Genomic DNA, 26,056 nt, shown 5'->3' on the forward strand with positions numbered 1-26,056 from the left:
TCAGTATACTTGTAGGTTTGGCATGTTCGGAGGGTTAAGCCTTTGGAGGCACCAAACCAGATTCTGCTTCGAGATGTTATCTGAGGCATCAACATCTTTGGACAGAAGTATAGCTTTGACAGCAGCAACAAAGTCTGTATCGAAAGGCCAAACAGTTGGAAAACATGGAGTACAGCCAAAACATATATCAAAATAAGTCTCTTTTTTTTTCATTATTACATTTCCTGTCTGTTTTAAATCAAAGTAATTTGTTTTTGTCCCAGGATTTGATTAAAAAACAACTGTAATATTAGCATGCTCTCCATCAACATTGATGTGTCCAAGATTTATTTCTTGCAATTTCTTGCAATTTAGAGAGCAATGAAATAATGCTGCCATGCCTCAATAGAAACAAATGACAGAGAAAAGACATGGCTTGTATACAAAGATTGATTTGTTTTTATCCCAGATTGCCCAACAAAACACACACATTTCTTAACGTTTGACTGAGAGAGAACTAGACAAGATATTTATATAGTACATATGGAACATAAATATTAAGTGTCAGCAATGGAGAGTCTTTCATCTAAACCAGTGAACCCTCCTGCCTATATAGACATCTGCGATCAAGCACGGTTGATGTCAAACTTCAAAGTTTGATATATATTTGGCTCTTTGTGGCCTAGTCCTGTACATTAAAGCCTCGTTTAGACATAGCCACTAATGCAGTCTCAGTGACAGAGGGTGATGACATAAAATGGCAGGAGTTGACTCGCGACCACAAAGAAACTGGATACAGAGCAGAGCAAGGGGAGAGAGAGTGGGGAAAAGATTGAGAGAGGGGAAGAGACTAGTTTAGGCAGATTTTTGTTTCGCCGGCGCTACAGCTGGGGATGGATGCAGGGGGATAAAATAAGTAGAGATCTGGAAGCGTTTAAACTAGGCTTTCCCTGGCTCGTCCAATGATTGGGAACAGGTCCTCAACTGGCATTGCAACGCATCTGAGAGAAAGGTCTCTAAAGCTTATGGGGTGAATCCTCTCTGAAATGGGACTTCAATGCATGTTCCTCTCTCCTCGTCTCTACTGGAGATTATTCATGTTGGGGCTTGTTGGTGGCTATCATGTTGATGTGCCTTGGTAGTTGGACTGTACAAACTCTTCATATTTGTCTCAAAAAAAAATTATCCCCAAACTTGGTTCAGTGGGAAAGAGTTTGAGGATGCCCTAGAAGAACGTGATAACCCACTCAAAATAGCATATCTCCCTAGAAAGTAGAGCTTATCACTTTTTACCTCACATCTTACCAAGACACCCTACACCGCTGCTTTCTGGTGTGGCGTCAGTTAGCAGTGCAATAGACGTCAGTATATTACTCTTTATATGAAGACTTCCAGGCTCTACCTTTACTGATGTGGGTCCTGTATTGCACGTTCCACATTAGCTACCTGGCTAATGGTAGGTCTGTTTCTACAGGTCTGTTTCTACTTGCGCATCTGTCTCTCAGAGCTTTAGGGCCGCTGGTTCACAGATGGTGAAGACATTCCAGCAAGTCAATGTCTGAGCCTACAGTACTCATATTCAGCCCCAACGTCTCCCTCCCATCCTTTTGTGATTAAACGACACCGCCGTTTACATCACGCAATGTTCAGTCCTCTTATATCATCCTCCAGTGTCAGATCCGCCAGAGTAAATTGCAAGCACAAACTCATTTTGTCAATGAGGTCTGGAGGGCCGCACTGAATATTGGTTATATTTCCTCGCCATCAATTTTTTTTTATTGTAATCTATCCATTGTTTTTTGAATTTTCTATGCTCCCTGACTGTCTTGTTTTCATTTGGGTTATTATTATTAGCGAGCTGGACACAGTCAAGGAACTGTATTATTTCTACACAGTTTGGATTTGCTTTTTGTCATTTTAAAGTATCAAATTTAAAAAACTATATACTGTATATATTTAACCAGGCAAGTCAGTTAAGAACAAATTCTTATTTACAATGACGGCCTGCCCCGGCAAAACCCTCCCCTAACCTGGACGACACTGGGCCAATTGTGCAACGCCCTAAGGGACTCCGGATCACAGCCGGGATCAAACCTGGGTCTGTAGAGACGCCTCTAGCACTGCGATGCAGGGCCTTAAACCGCTGCGCCACTCAGTATAATGATAGAATAATGATATAATCCTATTAAAAAATATAGTATATACTCAACCGGCCCGTATGTTTGACACCCGTCTAGGATCTGAAAATATACAGTGTGGCTACGTGAGGCAGTCATTGGTGGGCAAATATTATATCTGATGTGCTGGAAGCCAAGGAATTATAGTTGCCTTTGACTTTGTAGTCAATGCTTTTACCTAATAACTTGTTTTCCTTCTACTTCTACTGTTAAGGACACAGTTATTCTCAAGGTTTAACACCACTTTTGGAGTCCACTGTAGCTTTTTGGTTGGATCACAAGGCCACGGTCAAGGTCGTTGGTGTCTTACGATGCAATTCTATTATGGGAACCCAGGATGAACATTGCCGAAAGACAAACATTAGCTGTACCCCATGTATATAGCCAAGTTATCGTTACTCGTTGTGTATTTATTCCTCGTGTTATCATTTTTTTCTATCATTTTTCTCTGCATTGATGGGAAGGGCCCGTAGGTAAGCATTTCACTGTTAGTCTACACTTGTTGTTTACGAAGCATGTGACAAATAACATTTGATTTTATTTATTTATTTTAAAGAACACCATGTCTTTGGCTTTGGTTGTGAACTCGTCACTAGGATAAATGACACTAGAGTTTGGGTCTTGACAGCTTAACAGTGAAGTGGTGTTGAGTAAGAAGAAGATGGAATTTGGATGGATGGAATTTGCCAGGAATAGGGACTCTTGGAAGCTCTTGGAAATCCTGGGCCAAAAGGTCACTTTAGAATCTCATGCATTGTTCCGTCTTTTTAGTTCTGCTGTTCTAGATCAGGTTCACTTTCCTGGTCTGGCATAGCTTTATGAGACAACAGCATTGTACTCAATGAAGCACCAATGGAGTTTTTCTGGAGTGGGACATGGAAATGGATCTTGGTTCCAGCTGAATGTTTGGACAGGTAGAAAAACTGGTTGTTTTTGTCATTCCCGAAAGTTGACTTATGGTTGCTCAGTTCATCTTTTCTGAGTGGTGTTGACTTAAAAAGAGAATCCTGTTGGGGAAACTTAATATGCCCTTTTAGGATTGTTTGGCACCAACTACACAGTTGAGTTTAGTCGACTGCTTTCATTTTCCATCACAAGCAGCCTTAAGCTCTTGTAGTGAACATTTTGTCAACTTTGTTAACACAGACCAATAATTATTTAGACGTTGCAATATCCTTTTCAATCATCATTACCCTTACAATAAACTCCATGGTGACGCCAATAAGAAATGTCCCTATTTTTTACCTTCGGTACCTAAATATACTTATGACATTGGTTTGTACCAACTCTTTTGTGAGGAAATCCTATTTGCGAGTTAATACCAATTAATTTCAGTTAATACCGCCTACTTACTCGTGTAGTAATTGTCTAACGATATATCTTTGGCCACTGATGTCTGGATGCCAGATTTGGACCACGTTGGCCAGGGTTGGACTGGACTGTATTAGTGCTAATATGAGGTGTTGCTTATCGTTTCTTCCCATGCATGGAGATGATCAGGCATGTGTGTGGCTATTTTGGCCTTGAGGATGAAAGATCTATGACTCTGACATTCCTCCGCCCCACGATGCTCTGCTCTTACCAGCTTTTTCCACGTCGGCAGCATGTGTTGTTTTGACTTCTGCCTTTGAAACGTTCTTGCAAAACAGGACCTTGAACAGAAAAAGCATCCCGTGATACGGCAGTATCCCGCTCTCTGGCCATATGTCTTAGCCTCCCTCACTCTCTGAGCTTTGCAAACATCTTCTTACATGTTTTCCCCTCATTGACACTGATAAAGGTGTAATAACATCAGTGTAATAATCAGTGTAATGAACTGAAATAATATCAGTGGAACAACATCAGAGTAATAAGCTATAATAAAATCTATCAGTGTATCTTGTTCACTAATATCACTTGGTCGTTGGAAAATGAGTACATATTGAGTTGTTAGGAGGATCATAAACCTAGATTATCTTCAATATGACTTTGATCATCTTTTTTTGAAGCTGTTGACAATTTCTATACATAGTATATGAGTATTAGTTTGCTAGTACAGAGTATAATATTCTGGACAACCTTCACACAATCGTGAGTTTGTTCTTGCTCCAGAAACATAGGTACTAAAGAAATAAGACAGTGCCTTTTAAGGTTTGAAAACATCTGACAAACATTCCAAGTGAACTATCAATTGAAAGTGAGTTGTTCTATGGGGATTTCTGTGTTCTTTCTGTTGAAGTGGCATATGCTGAGGCGTAGTCGCATTGGCTGAACTACAGGTCATTCCATGGTCTCATAAGTTACCAAATAGCGTGGTCTCTCTATGCCTAAACGCTTCCATGTGTCCATTGGCTTACCTGTTCTCTGCGATGGAATGGGCGGCTGTCATCATACAATTGCAGCCTGCCATGCCTAGACAAAGACATGATCTTATGAATAGCATGGAAATAGAAAAAAGACATAACCTGTCAATATTCTTGATGCATCTCACATTTCAGTATAGTCTACCAAAGTCCATTTAAGTATCAATATTTGTAATCATTTAAATGAAAAAAGCCAGCTCCATGTCTATTTACCTACAAGCGCAACAAGCTGTTTTATAGTATGGTCTTTATAGCACAGAGAATAAACATGAATTAGCTGGATTTGGTCTGGCAATAAATGAAGTGAACTGTCCCAGAACCCTGAAACACTAGCAAAGCAGGAATGCAGTGGAAAGAAGAATAAAAAGCACAAGCTGCTTAGCTGTTAGCACAATGCAGTAAACGGCCAAACATCGCTTATCTCTTTCTGTGTACTGTAATACATCTCCCGTTCTGGTTGAACAACTTTGTTAAACAAAACCGTGTTACTGGGGTGGCTTTCAGGCAACAATTTATTTCCATCTTCTAAAGTAATCCATATTATTTCCAGATGAAATTCACTGGCTGATACTAGAATTAACCCACCTAATCATGTTAAATGAATTGCTGTTACAACTTGGGAGAGCAAATCTGTCTCGAGAGAAAGTCATTTTTCATGCGGCTTGTATATATATATTTTTTCAACAAAGTTTTAATAGTAATAATACATGTATATGCAACTTAGAATATACTTTTATCCAGTGTGACTTACAGTACAGTAAATGGATACATTTAAGTGGCTAAGTGTTTGTAATCCCCATATACATTTTCTGTGAATGTGACCTTGAGTCTTTCCCCCCCATGTATATTATGTTAGAGATCCCCACACTGTAGTATTTACTGTAGTAACATGCATTACCAGCCTGTAACCCTTCATTAGTCATATTTATTTACTCATTTATTTACTCATTTACTAAATTCTCCAAATGAAAATCATAATCTTTTGTCCTCAGTATGTTAGTTAGAAGACCAGCAGCTATTCATGGGAAAGGCAATTGAGCAGTTGAAGCGTAGTAAGAGGAGAGTTGACTTACCTGATCCAGTGTTGAGTAGAGTGAGGCAGCAGCCTAGCCTGGTAGTAGAGTTTAGAGTGGAGGAGTTGGTCGGTTCCCGGGTCCTTGCCCTCCTCCTGCTCTGCTCAGCTCAGCTCTCAGAGGTTGTCCTTTGGCCCCACGCGCTGTGCCAGTTTTCTGCTCTACTTTTACGTTACCAGCCTTGATTAACTAATGGCTGACAGATAAGGCTGCCTGGCTGTGGAGAGGGAGGAGCACGCCGCCTAATAATGTCTTCTCCCCACTGTTAAACAGGCAGCAGATACAGTTCAGCTGAGGAGCACTGCCCGTAGCACAGCCCGTAGCACTGCCTGTATGGCTGTGGTTTCCTTTCTTCCTCCTGCTCTTTTTTATTTTCCTATTTTTTTCTACTTCAATGACAGCAGTAAGGAGGGGCTAACACCCCCTCTATCGCCCCTACTGTAAATTTCTGCCTGTCTCCGTTCCTGTCTGAAGTGGAGGGAGCAGTGTTATCATTTTTGAGTGAGCGTGCAGCGGGTATAAGAAACTGCCATGTTTAGGATCAGTCAGTCAACGCAGGGCAGCTTTGAAGTCTCCTAGTCAGCTGGGCTGAGCCCTGTGTTTAAAATGCCTTTGTAATTACAATGTGTATTATATACTGTATCTGTGTGCGGTGTCAACTCAAGCACTGCCCTCACCACAGTAAAGAAGAGAAGATAGCAGGAGGTGCCTCTCTGTTTAAATGGTTCAAATGGGTACTCTAGCAGAGTGAACTCACCAAGTGTTGCACAAACGTGTCTCTCTGAGTGCTTGAATGCTTCTCCTCCATTAGTGGAAAAAGAAGTCATTCTTCACATCCTATGCCCACAGCTCCTGTTGTCCAAACCTAAAAAAGTACCAGCTTTTGTTAGAAATCAATACAGTATGTCTAAAATAAATCTTGTGGTTTTTATACTCTTTTAGACAATTTCATTTGGCTCACTACTCTTTCATGTGGTACAGAGGGAACCTCCTCAGGAGTAAGCTAAGCAGTGGGCTAACCGTGACCATTGAAACCATTAACCATCAAATCATTACAAGCAGGCTCTCAATGCGCAACACAAAACAGCACATTGGATGGTTAAGTACTTTGTCTCTCTTCATTCATATAAAGTTCTAAACTGATTGACATGTTGTACTTTCGCAGAACTTGAGCAGCGGGTATAAGCATGGTTTCAAAAAGTGTTGTTGGAAAAGGCATTCACTAGAATCTCTGCACTCACTGTCTCCATTTTGTTTTATCTCCCTCTCTGTCTCTCTAGTGTTCTGTGAGCTGTGGCCGGGGGACCAAGCAGCGGGAGATAACCTGTGTTTACCAAAACCAGAACCAAACCCAAATAGAGGAAGAGCACTGCATTCATCTGTCACGTCCCCGGACACAGAAGGCCTGCCGAGCCCAGGGATGCCCCAGCTGGAAGGCCAACAGGTGGAGCAAGGTATGTGTCATTCACCACCCCGTCCCCACACACTCTCAAAATACCCCCAGGCCCCTTGGGGGGACCACACCACCCGCCACTCTCTAATGCTAACAGTCACCTCTAGCAGCTGGGATGCCAACGCAAACACAGTCAAGGGCTTCCCAGTGTCCCCAGATGTAGAACATATACAGTACTGTACACACTGAGCACCTGTCCAATCACTGAGCAGTTTATATACTCTTGTACCAAATGTCCTTCCGATGTGAGTTAAACACCACAGGCTACATTTACATAACTGTTTATGCAATGCACCATACTTGTATACTTGTGAGAGGAAATGTTATGGGAATTCAGTGAAGCTTGTGCTGTGCTTTCGCTCTCTCTCCTGGGTTTGACTAGTTATCATGCCAGTTCCTTTACATTTCTTGCACTCTTTTCAAACAGCAGTGGCTAGTTGCCCAGTGCCTTTTGGGTGCATTTTACTGCACCAATGCAGCATGCTGGACAAAAGTTTTAACATGCAACTGACACTTCTAAAAAAAAATCACAAATGCAAGAAGGTACCTACTTTCTACAGACAGACAGATCCCACTGGGCACAAACTTGTTGAATCAACGTTGTTTAAATGTCATTTGTCAACTGTTTGTAACGTGGAATCTATATGAAAAATACATTGGATTTGCAAAAAGTCATTTTTGTTTTGAGAGTCAAATTTCAACCACAGAATGATATCATCATGGTAACACATTTTCAACATAGACAAACCTTATATATGTTGAATTTGTACCTTTAAACAACGTCAGATCTTCAACGTTATATCCACTATCAGAAAAAAAACAATAGACTGGGCAGCACCTCCTACTGGAGAGTTGATCTATCTACAGCTATCCATTTGGTCTCCCATCCCATTTAATCAAGTCCAGCCCAGCTTTGATATTTGTCACTGACTACTGTCAATGTGCTATTGTGACAATGATTATTGAGAGCTCTCTTACCTAAATAGATTCACTGTAGCTATCAAAGTCATTACACATGGTAGGTTTAACAGAGCAAATGTAATGTAGCCATACTCTCTCTAGAAATCATATTTCATCAATGACACTATTTAGGCCTATATAACATTTGCAAAGTCATCAACAGCTATTGTTTCATTTCAAACCAGGGTTCAACTAAAAATAGACAATACATATAAGCCTAGGGTTTCAAGTTTTGGTTGATGTCAAATTTAATCTTCAAGTTAATAATGAATATGTTGGATTTACATCTCCATTTCAACCAAAAATCTAAATTAAAGATTAGGACCAAATCAAATCAAACTTTATTTAAAGTGCATTTAAAGTTTGATTTGATTTAGTCCTTTAGCAGTGCTAGCAGAGAGGAAATCCATAAGCCCAAATGTATCACAAGGCCACCAGAGAGTAAAGGAGATGGAGGTGGAGGGAGCTTTGTCATGTTCTGACAGGTTGTCCAGAGCAGAGGAAGGAGTAGTTGTCTGTCCATAAGTGGTGACTGTTTAACAGTCTGATGGCCTGGAGATAGAAGCTGTTTATCAGTCTCTCTGTCCCAGCTTTGATGCGCCTTTACTGTCTCCGCCTTCTAGATGATAGCGAGATGAACAGGCCTTCCTGTGACACCAGGTGATGTAGATGTCCTGACAGGCGGGCAGTGTGCCCCCGGTGATGCATTGGGCTGACTGCACCACCCTCTGGAGAGCCTTGCAGTTGTGGACATTGCAATTGTCATACCAGGCAGTAATACAGCCCGACAGCATGCTCTCTATGGTGCATCTGTAGAAGTTTGTGAGGGTCTTAGGGGCCAAGGCAAATTTCTTCAGCCTCCTGAGGTTGAAGAGGAATTGTTGCTCGTTCTTCACCACAGTGTCTGTTTGAATGGACCATTTCAGTTTGTCATTGATGTGCAAGCTGAGGAACTTGAAGCTTTTCACCCTCTCCACTGCGTTCCCGTCGGAGAGTAGCAATGGTCAAGAGGGCTCGATGTGCGAGTAGCATAGGAGATGGGAGTGTTGATAGAACTTCAATAGCGTTTTCCTCAGATTTCCTTTATTAAAGGCCCCAGCTACAATAAATGCAGCCTCAGGATATGCGGTTTCCAGTTTGCACAAAGTCCAGTGTAGTTCCTTGAGAGCCGTCCCTGTGTCTGCCTGGGTGGGAAAATACACAGCCATGACAATGCCCAAAGAAAATTATTTTGGGAGGTAATGCCGTAATTCTCTCACTCTATCAGGCCCCCTGAAGATGTACTCTATTTAAGTAATGTTTCTGTTGGACACAATATGGAGAGCAAAGAGAGCTCCTCAGGTCCTGTATGCTCCTCACGCCCAAAGTGTGGTTGTGAAATCCCCATTGGGAGCCCATCGCTGTCTTCCTCCATTAGACCACTGCCACTTCCCAGCTTTTGTGGGCCTCACTCTCCCTTTCCCTCCCTGGTGTCTGGAAGCAATCATCTCCCTTCACATACCACCAGAAACCATGAAATCCACAACTAGAGCATAAAGATGTTTTATATCTTAACATTCATGCCTGTGACAACTTTGTAAACCTCAGCACCCACCGTTTGGGCTTTTCAGCAGCCAGCCACTCAATCCCCTCAGTCGCCTCTGAATGGGGGTCTGGTGAAGGGGTACGAGAGAGGAGGGGGGTGTGGAGATCCGTGAGCAAAGGGTAAGGACCGCCTGTGGAGCTCTTGGTGTGGCGGCAAGCTCAATCAATCAAGTTTATTTTATATAGCCCTTCGTACATCAGCTAATATCTCGAAGTGCTGTACAGAAACCCAGCCTAAAACCCCAAACAGCAAGCAATGCAAGTGTAGAAGCAAGCTCACTGATTGGTCTGTGACAGCTGCATTTCCTGCCTCTCTGTGATCAACCAATTTGCAAAAGCATGTCTGTGGGTCGGCTGCACTCTCCTCTCTCCTTTAAAACCCATACAATTAGAATCACAGGTTCTACTTCTAGGCTCTTCTTATATTCTATTTGAATTCTAATTGTATTCTAACACAAATTATTATATTTTTATGAACAAAAACGACATGCTGTAGATGGGTAGAGAGCAGCAGTTTCTGGAGAACTCAACTCCAATATCAAATAGTGTGCTTAACTATGACAAGTGTAATCCTCGGCAATGAAAACCAAAAGTATTTTGGAAAGAGATTAGAATCAAATTTCTTAAGCCGTATCAGTTGTTAAAATCGTAATAGGAGGCTATATTACGTCCCACTTTGGGATATTACAAAAGACAGCCTTTAAATGAGGCCTCGTTCTTTTGCTTAAACCTTCATCTGAGGTCTGATTTCTCTTTATGCCTTTTGTTCGCCTTCCAAAATGTTAAGGAGTAAAAACGTCACTTAAACGGCACACACTAGAGATGATGATGTAGGCCTACACACAGTTCTAATACAACATGATACAGTATACTGTACATGAATTGGGAACTTACAGTTTCTAAAGATATTGTGGCTGTATAGTGAGTATTTATACAGCTTCCTTCTAGAACCCTGGGGGTTGGTCTCCGGACCTAGATTAAGCCTAGCCCTGGACTAAAAAGCACTTTGAATGGAGGGTCTCCATTGTACATGGTTCTTAGTCCAGGATAACACTTCATCTTTGTCCGTGAAACCTCTTTCTAATGAAATCCTGGAGTTCTATTAGTGCTGGAGAGCTTCCTTAGCATGTAGGTAGGATTCTCAATGACATCAAAGAGATGGGCCAGGTGATAGACCTCTGGGGAAACTGACAATACGGCTCACACAGACACAACAACCGTAGGCTCAGAGGAAAACATATGTCTCTGTCTGCATTATTCAAGGACATTGTGTAAAGGCATCGTAGCCTGTGACGCAGACCCAGCAGACAAAAAAAAGGATGTACTGTATGTTACAAAACATTGATGCTTAGTCCAGGTCAGAGAGAGTGAAAGGGGACAGGATGGGAAAATGAATGTTTTTGTGTGAATTTCAGACTTGGTTGCTACAGTAGTAAGCTGACAGACATATGAGGATATCTGTGCTGGCAATGCAATGACAACAACCTGATCGTGAACAGACTAGCTTGTGTGTCAGTCAATCTAATGTGTGTGTTTGTAGTGCTCTGCCACCTGTGGAGTGGGGGTCCAGAACAGAGATGTGTACTGCAGACTGAAGGGTACAGGGCGGGTGAGAGAGGAGCTGTGTGGTTCCCACAACCGTCCGGCCGCTGCGCAGCCCTGCCAGGCTACTGAGTGTCTCCATCACACCTGGGCAGCTGGAGAGTGGCAAGATGTAAGTATAGACCACTATCTAGCTCGCTCTATGTCTATATCCCTCTCTTTTTATCTCACTTACCCTGTATTCTTCTTCTTCTCTCTCTCTCTCTCGCTCTCTCTCTCTCTCTCTCTCTCTCTCTCTCTCTCTCTCTCTCTCTTTGACACACAATCTCTACCCAACACACTTCATCACAGACACAAACAAGGACTCGTCACCTCTCTGTATAACTGTCTTATTGTAGGTTATGGGTTTCTCCTGTCAAACTTCAAATTCACCCCTTTGTGCCATAGGTCCTGTTAACTTCTTATGGCTGCAGGGGCAGTATTGAGTAGCTTGGATGAAAGGTGCACAGAGGTGCCCAGAGTAAACGGCCTGCTCCTCAGTCATAGTTGCTAATATAATATTAGTAGTATTGGATAGAAAATACTCTGAAGTTTCTAACACTGTTTGAATTATGTCTGTGAGTATAACAGAACTCATATGGCAGGCAAAAACCTGAGAAGTTCCACTTCCTGTTTGGATTTTTTCTGAGGCTGGTAGATTTTCAACCAAGCTCCCATTGAAATTACAGCGAGATATGGATGAGTTTTCACTTCCTACGGCTTCCACTAGATGTCAACAGTCAATAGAACCTTTTCTGATGACTCTAATGTGAAGGGGGGCCGAAGGAGACAGGAATGAGTAACCACTGCCATGAGGTGACCATGCATTCACCACGCACGTTCACGTGAGAGGCAGCTCCGTTCCATCGCTCATTTGAAGTCAATGTAATTCTCCGGTTGGAACGTTATTCAAGATGTATGTTAACAACATTCTAAAGATTGATTCAGTACATCGTTTGACATGTTTCTACTGACTGTTACGGAACTTTTGGACATTTCGTCACGTTTTAGTGAACGCGATTTGTGACTTTGGAATTGTTTACCAAACACGCTAACCAAAGTAGCTAATTGGACATAAATAACGAACATTATCGAACAAATCAAGCATTTATTGTGGACCTGGGAGTCCTGGGAGTGCATTCTGATGAAGATCATCAAAGGTAAGGAAACATTTATCATGTAATTTCTGGTTTCTGTTGACTCCAACATGGCGGCTAATTTGACTCTTGTTCTGAGCTCCGTCTCAGATTATTGCATGGTTTGCTTTTTCCGTAAAGTTTTTTTGAAATCTGACACAGCAGTTGCATTAAGGAGAGGTATATCTATAATTCCATGTGTATAACTTGTATTATCATCTACATTTATGATGAGTATTTCTGTTGAAACGATGTGGCTATGCACTATCACTGGATGTTTTTGGAACTAATGAATATAACGCGCCAATGTAAACTCAGATTTTTTTATATAAATATGAACTTTATCAAACAAAACATGCATGTATTGTGTAACATGAAGTCCTATGAGTGTCATCTGATGAAGATCATCAAAGGTTAGTGATTCATTTTATCTCTATTTCTGCTTTTTCTGACTGCTATCTTTCGCTGGAAAAATGGTTGTGCTTATTGTGGTTTGGTGGGGACCTAACATAATCGTTTGTAGTGCTTTCGCTGAAAAGCATATTTGAAATCGGTCACTTTGGTGGGATTAACAACAAGATTACCTTTAAAATGGTATAAGACACATGTATGTCTGAGGAATTTTAATTATGAGATTTCTGTTGTTTTGAATTTGGCGCCCTGCACTTTCACTGGCTGTTGTCATATCCTCCCGTTACCGGGATTGCAGCCATAAGAAGTTTTAAGGGGTTTACACTGTAGCCAACGTAGACATACTCTCTTCACTCTCCACCTTCCCACAGACACTCTCTCGAAACCCTCCAGAATACCCAGAGACACCATGTGTGATGCACAGTGATGGAGTGGAGCTGTCCATTGGATGTGTTAATGTCTTATGGGTGACTGGACAAGCCCACAAAACACCAAGTCCCAGTGGAACTTCTATTTAGAATGCATTGCTTCTCCAAAATTCCACAAGGAAAAGAGAATCACATTTTTAAAATGTCCTAGACAGAACTTCGGAGAGTCAATGTGCTTTCAAATACTACTTCATCAGTTGATTTATTAGATTGTATTCACATAGGTTTGTTAATAGAGACAGATTCCAGTTGCTAGCGTGTGTGTTTAATGAACACACAGCAGTCATGGATGTTTGTGTGTGAGAGACATAAGATCATCATACAGGAGATTGTTATTGGCAGTGCTCTCACACAGAGCTAGCGGACTAGACCAGCTGTGTTTGTGAGGTCACTGAGGTAACCCAGCACTCCTGCATCAGACATGAGGGTTTAAACGATAACCATCACTCTATGATAAATCACATCAAAACCTCAAAGCACTGATCCATATCACATCCATGTCTTTTGTCTAGTCGAGTGGCACTGCACTGTGTGACATGAGCACTGAGCAGTCCTCTTCAACTTAGTGTTTTTTTCCTCTTGGCCACGCTCTTCCTTTCATGTCCCCCATACTCCGTCGCCAAACTTCAGGACACAAGACGAGTACCATGTAAGGACTTTGTGCTGCTTCCTCCAGAAATCTTTGCACGCACTCAGATTCTGTCTATGTTGCGATGCATTCCGCTGACAGCCTCCTGGCTCAAAAACAGACATTTCTGGCCCAAAAACCATTTCAGCATTCATAACTGTGCTTAGAATATGAGATATTCTAATAAACAAAACTGATATCTTTTTGCTTTTATAGGACATATGCTTTAGCCATTCAAAACCTAGTGTTCCTCACATTGTAATACTGGTCTTAACTTTTGACTACCTCTCTAAACCATCATTCCATATCACTCAAAACCAATTTGTGTATCCACCCATGACTTGCCATTTCTTTTATGTCTGGGGTTGGCCTTGAAAGCAATGTGAGATGTCATATCATGCCCACTTTTCCTCCCCTGGATAAAGTGTAGAGCATGGACATCTGGAAAGCTAAGGAAACAACCAAGCCTGTCAGAACTTATATTGGGTGTCTCTGTTAGCAGTCCAACACTGCCCCCTATGTCAATCTAAAGGCATTACTCTTTGATCCACACATACGTATTAATCTCGTCCACCAGCTGGGTCTTTTTGTATCAAACATATATGCGGTAGCAATTGAGACTGGGGACAAGGTTACAGTTGTATTACTTTTAATGCCTTTTGATGTTGACATGATGACTGATCCTCATATTGGCCTGTGTCTGTTCTCTGCAGTGTAACGCCACCTGTGGAGAAGGTATGAGGAACAGGAAGGTTCTGTGTGTGGGGGCCGGGCTGACCCCAGTCCAGGACACCCTCTGTGATCCCTCGTCTTGCCCTGCCCTGCACCAGCCCTGCAGCAGAGCACCCTGCTACCACATGTGGATAACAGGAGAGTGGTCACAGGTACAGTAGGAACCTTGGTTTAGGAACACTCTGCCTGGTCATACCTTTAAATACACCTATCTTTGTGTCATTTGATGTAACAATTTACCGACAGTATTTGACTAGCCTAGGTCGTCAAACAGAAATTTATATATTGAAGTGTTATTCCACAAATTGCTCTATATCCTTATCCACTGAGGGGTGATTTCAATTGTGTGTGATTTCCAGTGCTCTGCTAGCTGTGGCGTGGGCTACCAGCAGCGTATAGTGTCCTGCTCCATGAAGCCCTCCTCCACCCTGCACCCTAATGATGCCCAGTCCTCCGCCCTGTCCCGCCCTCACTGTCCAGAGCCTCACCCACCTAGCACCAGGCAGTGCCTCCTTTGGGACTGCCCACAAGCTGCCTACTGGAAAGTTGGCCCATGGAGCAAGGTGTGTTTCAGTGTGTTTGAGAGAGAGAAAGAGGGGGATGGAGAGAATGGTGAGAGGGAGAGAAAGAGAGAGGGGTGGTAAATGGTATCAGATCATGGTATTGAAACAACAGTTACGTTTTGTAAATTGAGTATGTAATATGTCAGTAGTTTCCATGTAATTCACTGTGTTGATGTCCTTTATGTGCTCCTCAGTGCTCCCAGACGTGTGGAGCGGGGGTAATGGAGCGCAGGGTAGAGTGTCTGTTCTCTAAAGGCCAACCGTCCAAACACTGCCGTCCAGCCGAGAGGCCCGAGTCACAGGCCACCTGTCGAGAGAGAGAGTGTGAGTCTCTACAGTACTACTACTACTACTACTACATACAGTGCATTCGGAAAGTATTCAGCCCCATTGACTTTTTCCACATTTCGTTTCGTTACAGCCTTATTCTAAAAATGATTAAATAAACATTTTCCTCATCAATCTACACACAATACCCCATAATGACAAAGCAAAAACAGTTTTTTAGACATTTTTGCAAATGAAAAGAAATACCTTATTTACATAAGTATTCAGACCCTTTGTTATGAGACTCGAAACTGAGCTCAGGTGCATCCTGTTTCCATTGATCATCCTTGAGATGTCTCTACAACTTGTTTAGAGTCCACCTGTGGTAAATTCAATTGATTGGACATGATTTGGAAAGGCACACACCTGTCTATATAAGGTCCCACAGTTGACAGTGCATGTCAGAGCAAAAACCAAGCCATGAGGTCGAAGGAATTGCTCCGAGACAGGATTGTGTCAAGGCACAGATCTGTGGAAGGCTACCAAAAAATGTCTGCAGCATTGAAGGTCCCCAAGGAGAGAGTGGCCTCCATAATACTTAAATGGAAAAAGCTTGGATCCACCAAGACTCTTCCTAGAGCTGGCTGCCCAGCCAAACTGAGAAATCGGGGAAAAAGGGACTTGGTCAGGGAGGGGACAAAGAACCCGATGGTCACTCTGACAGAGCTCCAAAGTTCCTCTATGGAGATGAAAGAAACTTCCAGAAGGACAACCGTCTCTGCAGCACTCCACCAATGTGGCCTTTATGGTAGAGTGGCCAGATGGAAGCCACTCCTCAGTAAAAGGCACATGACAGCCCGCTTGGAGTTTGCCAAAGACACCTAAAGGACTCTCAGACCGTGAGAAACAAGATTCTCTGGTCTGATGAAACCACAATTGAACTATTTGGCCTGATTGCCAAGCGTCACGTCTGGAGGAAACCTGCCACCATCCCTACGTTGAAGCATGGTGGTGGCAGCAACATGCTGTGGGGATGTTTTTCTGTGGCAGGGACTGGGAGACTAGTCAGAGAGATCCTTGATGAAAACCTGCTCCAGAGTGCTCAGGACCTCAGGCTGGGGTGAAGGTTCACCTTCCAACAGGACAACGACCATAAGCACACAGCCAAGACAACAGGAGTGGCTTTGGGACAAGTCTCTGAATGTCCTTGAGTTGCCCAGCTAGAGCCCGGACTTGAACCCGATCGAATATCTCTGGAGATACTTGAAAATAGCTGTGCAGCGACGCTCCCCATCCAACCTGACAGAACTTGAGAGGATCTGCAGAGAAGAATGGAAGAAACTCCCAATATATTTTTTACATTTAACCTTTATTTAACTAGGCAAGTCAGTTAAGAACAAATTATTATTTACAATGACAGGTGTGCCAAGCTTGTAGCATCATACCCAAAAAGACTCGAGGCTGTAATCGCTGCTTCAACAAAATGCTGAGTAAAGGGTCTGAATACTTATGCAAATGTGATATTTCAGTTTTTAATTTTTTATAAATTAGCAAAAAATCTAAAATAAACCGTTTTTGCTTCGTCATTATGTGGAATTGTGTGTAGATTAATGAGGGGAAACAATTATTGAATACATTTTAGAATAAGGCTGTAACCTAACAAAATGTGGAAAAAGTCAAGGGGTCTGAATACTTTCCGAAGGCACTGTATCACAGGAGGTTAGTGGCACCTTAATCCATGTGTTTATGCCATTACATTTACTCCGTTCCAGCCATTATTATGAGCCATCCTTCCCTCAGCAGCCTCCACTGATGTATATCTCACCATACAGTCATCTTCCAATGGGTGTGTTTTTCCTGTGTAGTTCTAATGAAGGATCGGTGCAAGCTCTTCTGTCGGTTTACTGGGACGATGGCCTACTATCAGCTGAAGGATCGCGTCATCCACGGCACGCCGTGTGGCCTTTATCCTTTATTTGCAAAACCTGTTTTTGCTTCATCATTATGGGGTATTGTGTGTAGATTGATGCAGAAAAAAACACAATTTAATCCATTTTAGAATAAGGCTGTAATGGAACATAATGTGGTGAAAGTCAAGGGGTCTGAATACTTTCAGAATGCACTGTACATACAAACACACGCACACACTTCTACACAGCCTCTCTAATACTTGTCTCCACTACTTCTACACAGGCTCTCTAATGCTTGTCTCCACTACTTCTACACTTCTCTAATAATCCTCTCCACTACTTCTACACTTCTCTAATAATCCTCTCCACTACTTCTACACAGCCTCTCCCTGTGAACTGTACACAGTGGTTTTCAGAAAGTGTGCTTACAGCTATTGCAGCGCCGCTCTGAAGTATTAGGCCTACAACTTAGATGTGGTTTCCTTGACAACCTTCCTGACCCACGGAGTGCTTATTAATGGAAAACAGGAGTGTATAGTAATGGAATGAAATCAACTGTGCTGTATATCAGCCAACTGCCATATCTGATAGTGTCAACATATTTCTTTATTTTAACAAATTGGGCATAACTTTAACCTTGTCTTTAAGCCTTTCTCTGAGCAATTGGTCTCTGAAACAATAAATAGTGAGTCAGAGTTCTCCACTCACGCTGGTGACAGAGAGGCAGTCAGACAGTGTGCTGAGGCTAGGCTGGAGCTGAGGCTAGAGCTGGTGCTGAGGCTAGAACTGGGGCTGAGGCTAGAACTGGGGCTGAGGCTAGAACTGGGGCTGAGGCTAGAACTGGGGCTGAGGCTAGAGCTGGGGCTGAGGCTAGAGCTGGGTTGATGCTGATGTTGAGACTAGGGCTGACTGGAGCTGAGACTTTGCCTGAGACTGGGGCTGAGGCTGGGGCTGATGCTAAGGCTGGTGCTGATGCTAAGGCTGGGGCTGAGGCTGAGGCTGAGACTGGGGCTGAGGCTGGGGCTGAGGCTGAGGATGGGGCTGTGGCGGTCTTCACTTTTGACCCTGTGTGATAGCTGAGTTGGTTCCTGGCCAAGGTTTGCAGGTTCATTCCACACATTGCAGATGTTTACACACAGGGGATTGTGCTGGAGCGTTGTGCCGCTTGTCTCTTGCCAAGTCATGCATCAAGGCAAAATTAAAATGCTCGGGTGACAGCCAGTTCACCAGTCAAATATTAATGCTAATCAGAAGAGAGAACTGGACTCCAACCACACAGGAACAATAATAGAGAATATAAATAAAGATAGATGTTCTTGTTTTCAGCAAGGCCCCCCAGTGTTGAGCTCATACTCGCACCTTGGCCAAATAACAAGCATCTTCATGAGTTTTTATTTATGAGTTTATTTATTGGAACGCTTGCAGCGTTTTGTTGTTGAGCACTTTCATTTTTTGACCTATTTACAAGAACTATGTGAAGTCTACTTTAGACTCTTCTTCAGTTATAGGCTACATCTGCAGTACCAGTCAAAAGTTTGAACAGAAGAGCTTATTACAGGGTTTTTTATTATTTTGTACTATTTTCTGCATTGTAGAATAATACTGATGACATCAAAACTATGAAATAACACATATTGAATCATGTAGTAAGCAAAAAGTGTTAAACAAATCAAATATATTTGAGATTTGAGATTCTTCAAAGTAGCCACCCTTTGCCTTGATGACAGCTTTGTACACTCTTGGCATTCTCTCAACCAGCTTCACCTGGAATGCTTTTCCAACAGTCTTGGAAGTTGTTCCCACATATGCTGAACACTTGTTGGCTGCTTTTCCTTCACTCTGCTGTCCAACTCATCCCAAACCATCTCAATTGGGTTGAGGTTGGGTGATTGTGGAGGCCAGGTCATCTGATGCAGCACTCCATCACTCTCCTTCTTGGTCAAACAGCCCTTACACAGCCTGGAGGTGTGTTGGGTCATTGTCCTGTTGAAAAACAAAGTGCAAACCAGATGGGATGGTGTATCGCTGCAGAATGCTGTGGTAGCCATGTTGGTTAAGTGTGCCTTGAATTCTAAATAAATCACAGATAGTGTCACCAGCAAAGCTCCCCCACAGTAATTGGAGAAGCCTATTGGGAGGGATGTGCAACCTGAAAACTAGCTGTTATTGGCAGAGAGGAGGGCACACTCTCTTTGATATTGGTCAATTGACTTACAATATGTTATTGGTCAATTGACTGACAATATACCGCCTAGTGATGTCTCCCCAACCCAGCCAAACAAGCTGAAATTTCAGGTGGTCTTTTCAAACAGCTCTTACACTAAAAGTGCATTATCATAATTTTCCCAATTTCACAGTGTTATTTGAACCTCATAGTGTGTGTATATATATATATATATATACACTGCTCAAAAAATAAAGGGAACACTTACACAACACAATGTAACTCCAAGTCAATCACACTTCTGTGAAATCAAACTGTCCACTTAGGAAGCAACACTGATTGACAATAAATTTCACATGCTGTTGTGCAAATGGAATAGACAACAGGTGGAAATTATAGGCAATTAGCAAGACACCCCCAATAAAGGAGTGGTTCTGCAGGTGACCACAGACCACTTCTCAGTTCCTATGCTTCCTGGCTGATGTTTTGGTCACTTTTGAATGCTGGCGGTGCTTTCACTCTAGTGGTAGCATGAGACGGAGTCTACAACCCACACAAGTGGCTCAGGTAGTGCAGCTCATCCAAGATGGCACATCAATGCGAGCTGTGGCAAGAAGGTTTGCTGTGTCTGTCAGCGTAGTGTCCAGAGCATGGAGACGCTACCAGGAGACAGGCCAGTACATCAGGAGACGTGGAGGAGGCCGTAGGAGGGCAACAACCCAGCAGCAGGACCGCTACCTCCGCCTTTGTGCAAGGAGGAGCACTGCCAGAGCCCTGCAAAATGACCTCCAGCAGGCCACAAATGTGCATGTGTCTGCTCAAACGGTCAGAAACAGACTCCATGAGGGTGGTATGAGGGCCCGACGTCCACAGGTGGGGGTTGTGCTTACAGCCCAACACTGTGCAGGACGTTTGGCATTTGCCAGAGAACACCAAGATTGGCAAATTCGCCACTGGCGCCCTGTGCTCTTCACAGATGAAAGCAGGTTCACACTAAGCACATGAGCACATGTGACAGACGTGACAGAGTCTGGAGACGCCGTGGAGAACGTTCTGCTGCCTGCAACATCCTCCAACATGACCGGTTTGGCGGTGGGTCAGTCATGGTGTGGGGTGGCATTTCTTTGGGGGGCCGCACAGCCCTCCATGTGCTCGCCAGAGGTAGCCTGACTGCCATTAGGTACCGAGATGAGATCCTCAGACCCCTTGTGAGACCATATGCTGGTGCGGTTGGCCCTGGGTTCCTCCTAATGCAAGTCAATGCTAGACCTCATGTGGCTGGAGTGTGTCAGCAGTTCCTGCAAGAGGAAGGCATTGATGCTATGGACTGGCCCGCCCGTTCCCCAAACCTGAATCCAATTGAGCACATCTGGGACATCATGTCTCGCTCCATCCACCAACGCCACGTTGCACCACAGACTGTCCAGGAGTTGGCGGATGCTTTAGTCCAGGTCTGGGAGGAGATCCCTCAGGAGACCATCCGCCACCTCATCAGGAGCATGCCCAGGCGTTGTAGGGAGGTCATACAGGCACGTGGAGGCCACACACACTACTGAGCCTCATTTTGACTTGTTTTAAGGACATTACATCAAAGTTGGATCAGCCTGTAGTGTGGTTTTCCACTTTAATTTTGAGTGTGACTCCAAATCCAGACCTCCATGGGTTGATAAATTTGATTTCCATTGATAATTTTTGTGTGATTTTGTTGTCAGCACATTCAACTATGTAAAGAAAAAGTATTTAATAAGAATATTTAATTCATTCAGATCTAGGATGTGTTATTTTAGTGTTCCCTTTATTTTTTTGAGCAGTGTATATACAGTTGGAAGTTTACATATAAAAAAAAAAATATTGTACCTTTATTTAACTAGGCAAGTCAAGTTATTTTTTTCAATGACGGCCTAGGAACAGTGGGTTAACTACCTTGTTCAGGGGCAGAACGACAGATTTTTACCTTGTCAGGTCAGGGATTTGATCTTGCAACATTTCGGTTACTAATCCAACGCAATAACCACTAAACTACCTGCTGCCCCGGCGGCATACACCTTAGCCAAATACATTTAAGCTACATATTTCACAATTCCTGACATTTAATCCGAGTAAAAATTCCCTGTCTTAGGTCAGTTAGGAGCACCACTTTATTTTAAGAATGTGAAATGTCAGAATAATAGTAGAGAGAATGATTTATTTCAGCTTTTATTTCTTTCATCACATTCCCAGTGGGTCAGAAGTTTACATACATTCAATTAGTATTTGGTAGCATTGCCTTTAAATTGTTTAACTTGGGTCAAACATTTCGGGTAGCCTTCCACAAGCTTCCCACAATAAGTTGGGTGAATTTTGGCCCATTCCTCCTGACAGAGCTGGTGTAACTGAGTCAGGTTTGTAGGCTTTCTTGCTCGCACACGCTTTTTTTCTGTTCTGCCCACACATTTTCTATAAGATTGAGGTCAGAGCTTTGTGATGGCCACTCCAATACCTTGACTTTGTTGTCCTTAAGCCATTTTGCCACAACTTTGGAAGTATGCTTGGGGTCACTGTCCATTTGAAAGACCCATTTGCGAACAAGCTTTAACTTCCTGACTGATGTCTTGAGATGTTGCTTCAATACATCCACATAATTTTCCTGCCTCAGGATGCCATCTATTTTGTGAAGTGCACCAGTCCCTCCTGCAGCAAAGCACCCCCACAACATAATGCTGCCACCCCTGTGCTTCACGGTTGGGATGGTGTTCTTCGGCTTGCAAGCATCCCCCTTTTTCCTCCAAACATAACGATGGTCATTATGGCCAAACAGTTCTATTTGTGTTTCATCAGACCAGAGAACATTTCTCCAAGAAGTACAATCTTTGTCCACATGTGCAGTTGCAAACCGTAGTCTGGCTTTTTTATGGCAGTTTTGGAGCAGTGGCTTCTTCCTTGCTGAGCGGCCTTTCAGGTTATGTTGATATAGGACTCGTTTTACTGTGGATATAGATACTTTTGTACCTGTTTCCTCCAGCATCTTCACAAGGTCCTTTGCTGTTGTTCTGGGATTGATTTGCACTTTTCACACTAAAGTACGTTAATCTCTAGGAGACAGAACGCGTCTCCTTCCTCAGCGGTATGACGGCTGCGTGGTCCCATGGTGTTTATACTTGCGTACTATTGTTTGTACAGATGAACGTGGTACCTTCAGGCGCTCCCAAGGATGAACCAGACTTGTGGAGGTCTTGTGGAGGTCTACAATGAAGTCTTGGCTGATTTCTTTTGATTTTCCCATAATGTCAAGAGGCACTGAGTTTGAAGGTAGGCCTTAAAATACATCCACAGGTACACCTCCAATTGACTCATATGATGTCAATTAGCCTATCAGAAGCTTCTAAAGCCATTACATAATTTTCTGGAATTTACCAAGCTGTTTAAAGGCACAGTGAACTTAGTGTATGTAAACCTCTGACCCACTGGAATTGTGATACAGTGAATTATAAGTGAAATAATCTGTCTGTAAACCATTGTTGGAAAAATTACTTGTGTCATGCACAAAGTAGATGTCCTAACCGACTTGCCAAAACTATAGTTTGTTAACAAGAAGTTTGTGGAGTGGTTGAAAAACGAGTTTTAATGACTCCAACCTAAGTGTATGTAAACTTCCGACTTCAACCATATATATATATAAATTATGTTTTTGAGTGCACTGCCCCAACTTCGTATGGCTGCAATCCCGTTAACTGGATGATATGACAACAGCCAGTGAAAGTGCAGGGCGCCAAATTCAAACAACAGAAATCTCATAATTAAAATTCCTCAAACATACATGTATTTTATACCATTTTAACGGTAATCTTGTTGTTAATCCCACCAAAGTGTCTGATTTCAAATAGGCTTTACAGCGAAAGCACCACAAACGATTATGTTAGGTCACCGCAAAATCACAGACATACACAGTCATTTTTCCAGCCAAAGACAGGAGTCACAAAAAGCAGAAATAGAGATAAAATGAATCACTAACCTTTGATCATCTTCATCAGATGACACTCATAGGACTTTATGTTACACAATACATATATGTTTTGTTCGATTAAGTTCATATTTATATCCAAAAACCTCAGTTTACATTGGCGCAATGTTCAGAAATGCCTCCAAAATATCCAGAGAAATTGCAGAGAGCCACGTCAAATAACATAAATACTCATCATAAACTTTGATGAAAGATACATGTTTTACATAGAATTAAAGATAAATTGTTCTTAATGCAACCGCTGTGTCAGATTTCAAAAAGCTTTACGGCAAAAGCACAATATTCAATAATCTGAGAACAGGGTTCAGTCACAAAAGGAAGCCATACAGTTACCCGCCAAATTGTGCAGTCAACAAAACTCATAAAAAGCAGTATAAATCTTCACTTACCTTTGCTGATCTTCGTCGGAATGCACTCCCAGGACTCCCACTTCCACAAGAAATGTTCGTTTTGTTCGGTAATGTCCATCATTTATGTCCAAATAGCTATTTTAGTTAGCGTGTTTGGTAAACAAATCCAAAGTCAGGAAGCGCGTTCACTAAAAGCAGACGTAACAGTCAGTAGAAACATGTCAAACGATGTATTGAATCAATCTTTAGAATGTTTGTAACATAAATCTTCAGTAACGTTCCAACCGGAGAATTACACTGACTTCAGATGTGCGATGGAACAGAGCTCCCTCTCATGTGAACGCGCATGGTCAGAGCATGGTCAGGTCATGATAGACCTTACTCAATCCCCTCTCATTCGGCCCCCCTTCACAGTAGAGGCATCAAACAAGGTTCTACAGACTGTTGACATCTAGTGGAAGCCGTAGGAAGTTCAAACTTATCCATATCCCACTGTGTATTCAATAGGGTCTTGGTTGAAAATCGACCAACCTCAGATTTCCCACTTCCTGTTTGGATTTTTTCTCAGGTTTTTGCCTGCCATATGAGTTCTGTTATACTCACAGACATCATTCAAACAGTTTTAGAAACTTCAGAGTGTTTCCTATCCAATATGAGTAATAATATGCATATATTAGCAACTGGGACTGAGGAGCAGGCAGTTAACTATGGGCACCTCTGTGCACCTTTCATCCAAGCTACTCAATACTGCCCCTGCAGCCATAAGAAGTTAAAAGAATCGATTTTTACTGAAAAAACATGATGGTAGATCATGTACATTTGCGATGTAAAGTATATTGTTATGTTGAAATTGACCTACATACCATCCTATAAAACTGTAACACTAAGGACTGGATTCAATCGTTTTTGCAGAAGTATCACAGAAGATCCTCATTAAAATGTGAAGGTAATTTCCGATTGAGCCAACGACATAAGCAGCGCTTACCGTGAATGCAGTCCCCGCGAATGCAGGAACATTGTCTTTAGATTTCAAACGAGCTATAGCGCTGAACTTCCACGATGCTTTGGTGATACGGATTGAATCCAGCCCTAAAGGTGCTCCGTCTTATTTCTGATTTTAGGTCAGTTGTGGACATCCTGCAGAGAAGTCCAGATGATACAGGGGGTGAGGATGGATGGGGAGTACTACCTGAAAGTCAAGTCCAGGATACTACAGGTGTGTGCTCTCTGTCAGAATCACTGACTATCACTTCATCATTAATAATTTCCAGGCCAGGATTCAGCAATTGTTGTCTCAATGTGTTTCTTCCTAGATCTACTGTGCTGAGATGCAGACTGATTTCCCTAAGGAATATGTTACGCTGCGGAGTGGTCAGACAGACAACTACTCAGAGGTCTATGGATACAGGTGTGCTCATTGAAACCGGATTACCCTGTGTCTGTGCTGAATTCATTTTCTGTTTATGGACAGAATACACTATAATACTGTATATGATTCTATATGAACATTCATTCAAAAAGTCATTACATGTAAGCAATGTATTGTAACGTATATGCTAGGAGTCAGGAAGCAGGTGCAGAAGGTGAGTTTTATAATGATAATAAGCAGATAAACAAAACAGAAGAAGCGTACTGAACATGAGCAAAACCAGAGGGGGAATGAGAGGTTCCTGGTGGAGAGCCAGACGCGATCACCAGAATGGAACACGGGAGCCTCACTGCGATGCCGGTCCGCCTGATCCTTCTGACTGAGGACAGGAGCCTTACATGGGCGGCATTCCACACGTCCTCTGCGCATGCACTGGAAGGGAGTGGAGGAGCGACGAAGTGAGTTCTGGGTGTATTCTGCCCAGGGAAGGAACCGGGCCCACTACCCCTGCCGGTCCTGGCAGTGACTCCTTAGGAAACTCCCCACCTGCCCGTTGGACTGAGGCTGGAACCTGAATGTGAGGCTGACCGTGGCACCAAGCTTATCCATGAAGGCTTTCCAGAACCGCGATGTGAAATGGGGACCACGGTCGGAAACTATGTCCTCTGGAAGGCCATAGTGCCGGAAGACCTGCTGGAATAGTGCCTCAGCGACCTGGAGAGCAGTAGGTATAACCATCAGAAAGGAAGACATCACTTACAAAGTCTATGGACAGATTTGACCAAGGCCGCTGAGGCACGGGAAGGGGAAGTAGTTTACCTGCTGGAGCGTGCCGGAGAGATTTGGATTGGATACATACGGTGCATGAGTTGACATAGTGTGTGACGTCCTGCGCCAAGGTGGGCCACCAGTATTTATCAAAGAGAGGGATTGGATGGTGTGGGTGATA

The 26,056-nt window shown here is 42.9% G+C and overlaps 1 protein-coding gene across 1 annotated transcript in view; it reads left to right on the forward strand.

Annotated features, from left to right (window-relative positions):
• The window catches only part of LOC120053189 (A disintegrin and metalloproteinase with thrombospondin motifs 20-like), a 147,730-nt gene that overhangs the window by 117,107 nt on the left and 4,567 nt on the right, over positions 1–26,056 (forward strand). Inside the window, exons 28-34 of the mRNA XM_039000350.1 lie at positions 6,852–7,025; positions 11,109–11,282; positions 14,466–14,636; positions 14,844–15,047; positions 15,242–15,371; positions 24,860–24,954; positions 25,052–25,146. Of these exons, the coding sequence (XP_038856278.1) occupies positions 6,852–7,025; positions 11,109–11,282; positions 14,466–14,636; positions 14,844–15,047; positions 15,242–15,371; positions 24,860–24,954; positions 25,052–25,146 (1,043 nt within the window). The remainder of the gene's footprint in view (positions 1–6,851; positions 7,026–11,108; positions 11,283–14,465; positions 14,637–14,843; positions 15,048–15,241; positions 15,372–24,859; positions 24,955–25,051; positions 25,147–26,056) is intronic.

The sequence above is a fragment of the Salvelinus namaycush genome, chromosome 9 (genome assembly GCF_016432855.1).
Source record: "Salvelinus namaycush isolate Seneca chromosome 9, SaNama_1.0, whole genome shotgun sequence".
Taxonomy (NCBI): domain Eukaryota; kingdom Metazoa; phylum Chordata; class Actinopteri; order Salmoniformes; family Salmonidae; genus Salvelinus; species Salvelinus namaycush.